Source organism: Dendropsophus ebraccatus, chromosome 6 (assembly GCF_027789765.1).
Source record: "Dendropsophus ebraccatus isolate aDenEbr1 chromosome 6, aDenEbr1.pat, whole genome shotgun sequence".
In the NCBI taxonomy this organism is placed as follows: domain Eukaryota; kingdom Metazoa; phylum Chordata; class Amphibia; order Anura; family Hylidae; genus Dendropsophus; species Dendropsophus ebraccatus.
In genome coordinates, this window is record NC_091459.1 from 28426735 (window position 1) to 28429234 (window position 2500).

The window sequence follows — 2500 nt, forward strand, 5'->3', positions numbered from 1 at the left end:
ATGTCAGCTCAGACAGGCCGCTCTGAAAGCTGCAGCGCATGCAGTGCTGGGGACGGATACAGAGCGCAGAAGAAGACAGGGTGCGTGGACAGGTGAAGTATTAACTGTTTGGGCAAGGGCTGCATGGACATCGCTAATCATGTCTGTGCAGTCCTTGCTAATCGGCTGTGTAATAGACCCAGTAGCCGATCGGCGTCATTTACAATATTGATCAGGCCTTTATCAGCCCGTGTTATTGGACCTCAACTCAGTTTACTGCGTAGTGCGGGTGTGATCCAAGACTTATGGGCTTATCCTGTGGATAGATTATCAGCCCATTTCGGCCCTCCAAAACTCTTTAATCGCTTTCATTGCATTAATACACATTTCTGAGAACTGGATTAAAAAGGATTCAGATATCACCACCAAGCGATGGGAATTTGTTCATAAGGTAAATACTTTACTGGAATGTGGGAAAATTGATTTAAAGTCAACGAAATACTGCATCCTGTTTTAACACACTGTTATTAGTTATAGTTTGACCTCAGCTTAAGGCTGGGTTTACACACAGCATATTTCAGTCAGTATTGTGGTCCTCATATTGCAACCAAAACCAGGAGTGGATTGAAAACACAGAAAGGATCTGTTCACACAATGTTGAAATTGAGTGGATGGCCGTCATATAATGGTAAATAACTGCTATTAATTCAATACAAAGGCCGTTTTAAAAAAAAAGCAAATATTTGCCATTAAATGACGGCCATCCACTCAATTTCAACATTGTGTGAGCAGAGCCTGTGTTTTCAATCCACTCCTGGTTTGGTTGCAATATGAGGACCACAATACTGACTGAAATATACTGTGTGTGAACCAGCCTTAAAGGGGTTGTCCAGGGAAAATCTTTCTTTCATATCAACTGGTGTCAGAAATTTATTTAGATTTGTAATTTACTTCTATTAAAAAATCTCAAGTCTTCCCATACTTATTAGCTGCTGTATGTCATGCAGGGAATGTTTTCTTTTCAGTCTGATACAGTGCTCTCTGCTGACATCTCTGGCCGAGACAGGAACTGTCCAGAGCAGGAGAGGTTTTCTATGGGGATTCATAGAAACAGAGACAGAGTTCCTGTCTCGGCCAGAGATGTCAGCAGAGAGCACTGTGTCAGACTGAAAATAAAACATTCCCTGCATGACATACAGCAGCTAAGTAGTATGGGAAGACAAGAGATTTTTAAATAGAAGTAAATGACAAATCTGTATTACTTTATGATATCAGTTGATTTGAAAGAAAAAGAAAAAAGAAAAGAAAGTTAAAACTTGCCCAAAAAAACCTGTGCAAAATCTTCTTAAAAGCATGTAGAAGAGGTCTGGCAGAGGGTCACTTAAAGGATTCCAAGGTAACATACAGCTTACCTCATCTAGTTGTTCATGAATTTTGTCTTTGCAATTTTCCTCCCCTTGTTCTTCTTTAGTCTCCTCTTTTGGGTCCTGCTTCTTATCTTTCCCCTGGTCTCCAACATTCTGGTTATCGTCTTTGGCAACCAGCTCCGATTCACCCTTAAATTATATAAACAGAGTAACATTTAGTATTAGCTTAATCACAGTTCACGATAGCCAACAGAAAGTGTTAAGTCAGTAGCTATGGCAAAAAAAAATTTTCACCAATAAAATGACATAAAAAATCCCCCTTTCTTGGGGGATTCACTTAAGGAACAAATTTTTCAGTTTTCATTTAGGAACCCCAACGATCAGCTAGTTATCCCCTACCCAGTGGATAGGAGGTGGCTTTTGATGATCACAATACCCCTTTAAACTCTGTAACTACATAATCATGTTAAAAGCCAGACTGATTTACTGTGTACTCACCACATCCATTCCGGGTCCAGTCTCTTCTGCTTTATCACTGTCGCCATCATCGTCATCCTCATCTTCATCATCATTTCCCCAAAGGCGTTCATCAAGTTTGTCTGCATCAGCATCACCAAGATCTCCCATTTGCTTATCAAGATCATCTTCCTCACTGCTGGATTTATCATCCTCATGTTCTGCTTAAAAATAAATAAATAAAAATGAAGCAGGTATACGTCAAACATAACCATCTTGCCTTGATAACATCAGTGAGGAGATGATGCTGCTATCATGGACTTCTACAGAAACAATTCTAACAAAAATTTGTTTCTCAGTTCCAATATATGACCAATAAATAACACACAAAACACAGTATTCACTGAACTCCAGGAGAACAACGAAAAAAAATTCCAATTAAGTACTCAATCAAGAGTCTCCACTGATGCCCCCAAATTTAAATATGCAAAACAAGAGTCCGTGGAGCCTCAGTTACGAGTCTCAAAACACGGGATAGCCAGATATCCCTAGCCAGTTGCCACGGGGTGCCTCCATGATGGGGAGAACACCACACCACCCTGATAAATAACTCGGTTGCGAGTATTGGAACATAAATAGGGAAACAACAGGGTGGCCCCTTTTGTCAATGTCTAACTCAAGGTGCGAGTATTGCGATC

The 2500-nt window shown here is 40.3% G+C and overlaps 1 protein-coding gene across 1 annotated transcript in view; it reads right to left on the reverse strand.

Moving 5' to 3' along the window:
* LOC138795187 (midasin-like) overlaps positions 1 to 2500 on the reverse strand; it is a 5286-nt gene that overhangs the window by 516 nt on the left and 2270 nt on the right. The window contains exons 4-5 of the mRNA XM_069974181.1: positions 1845 to 2026; positions 1392 to 1535 (exon numbers count right to left, since the gene is read on the reverse strand). Of these exons, the coding sequence (XP_069830282.1) occupies positions 1392 to 1535; positions 1845 to 2026 (326 nt within the window). The remainder of the gene's footprint in view (positions 1 to 1391; positions 1536 to 1844; positions 2027 to 2500) is intronic.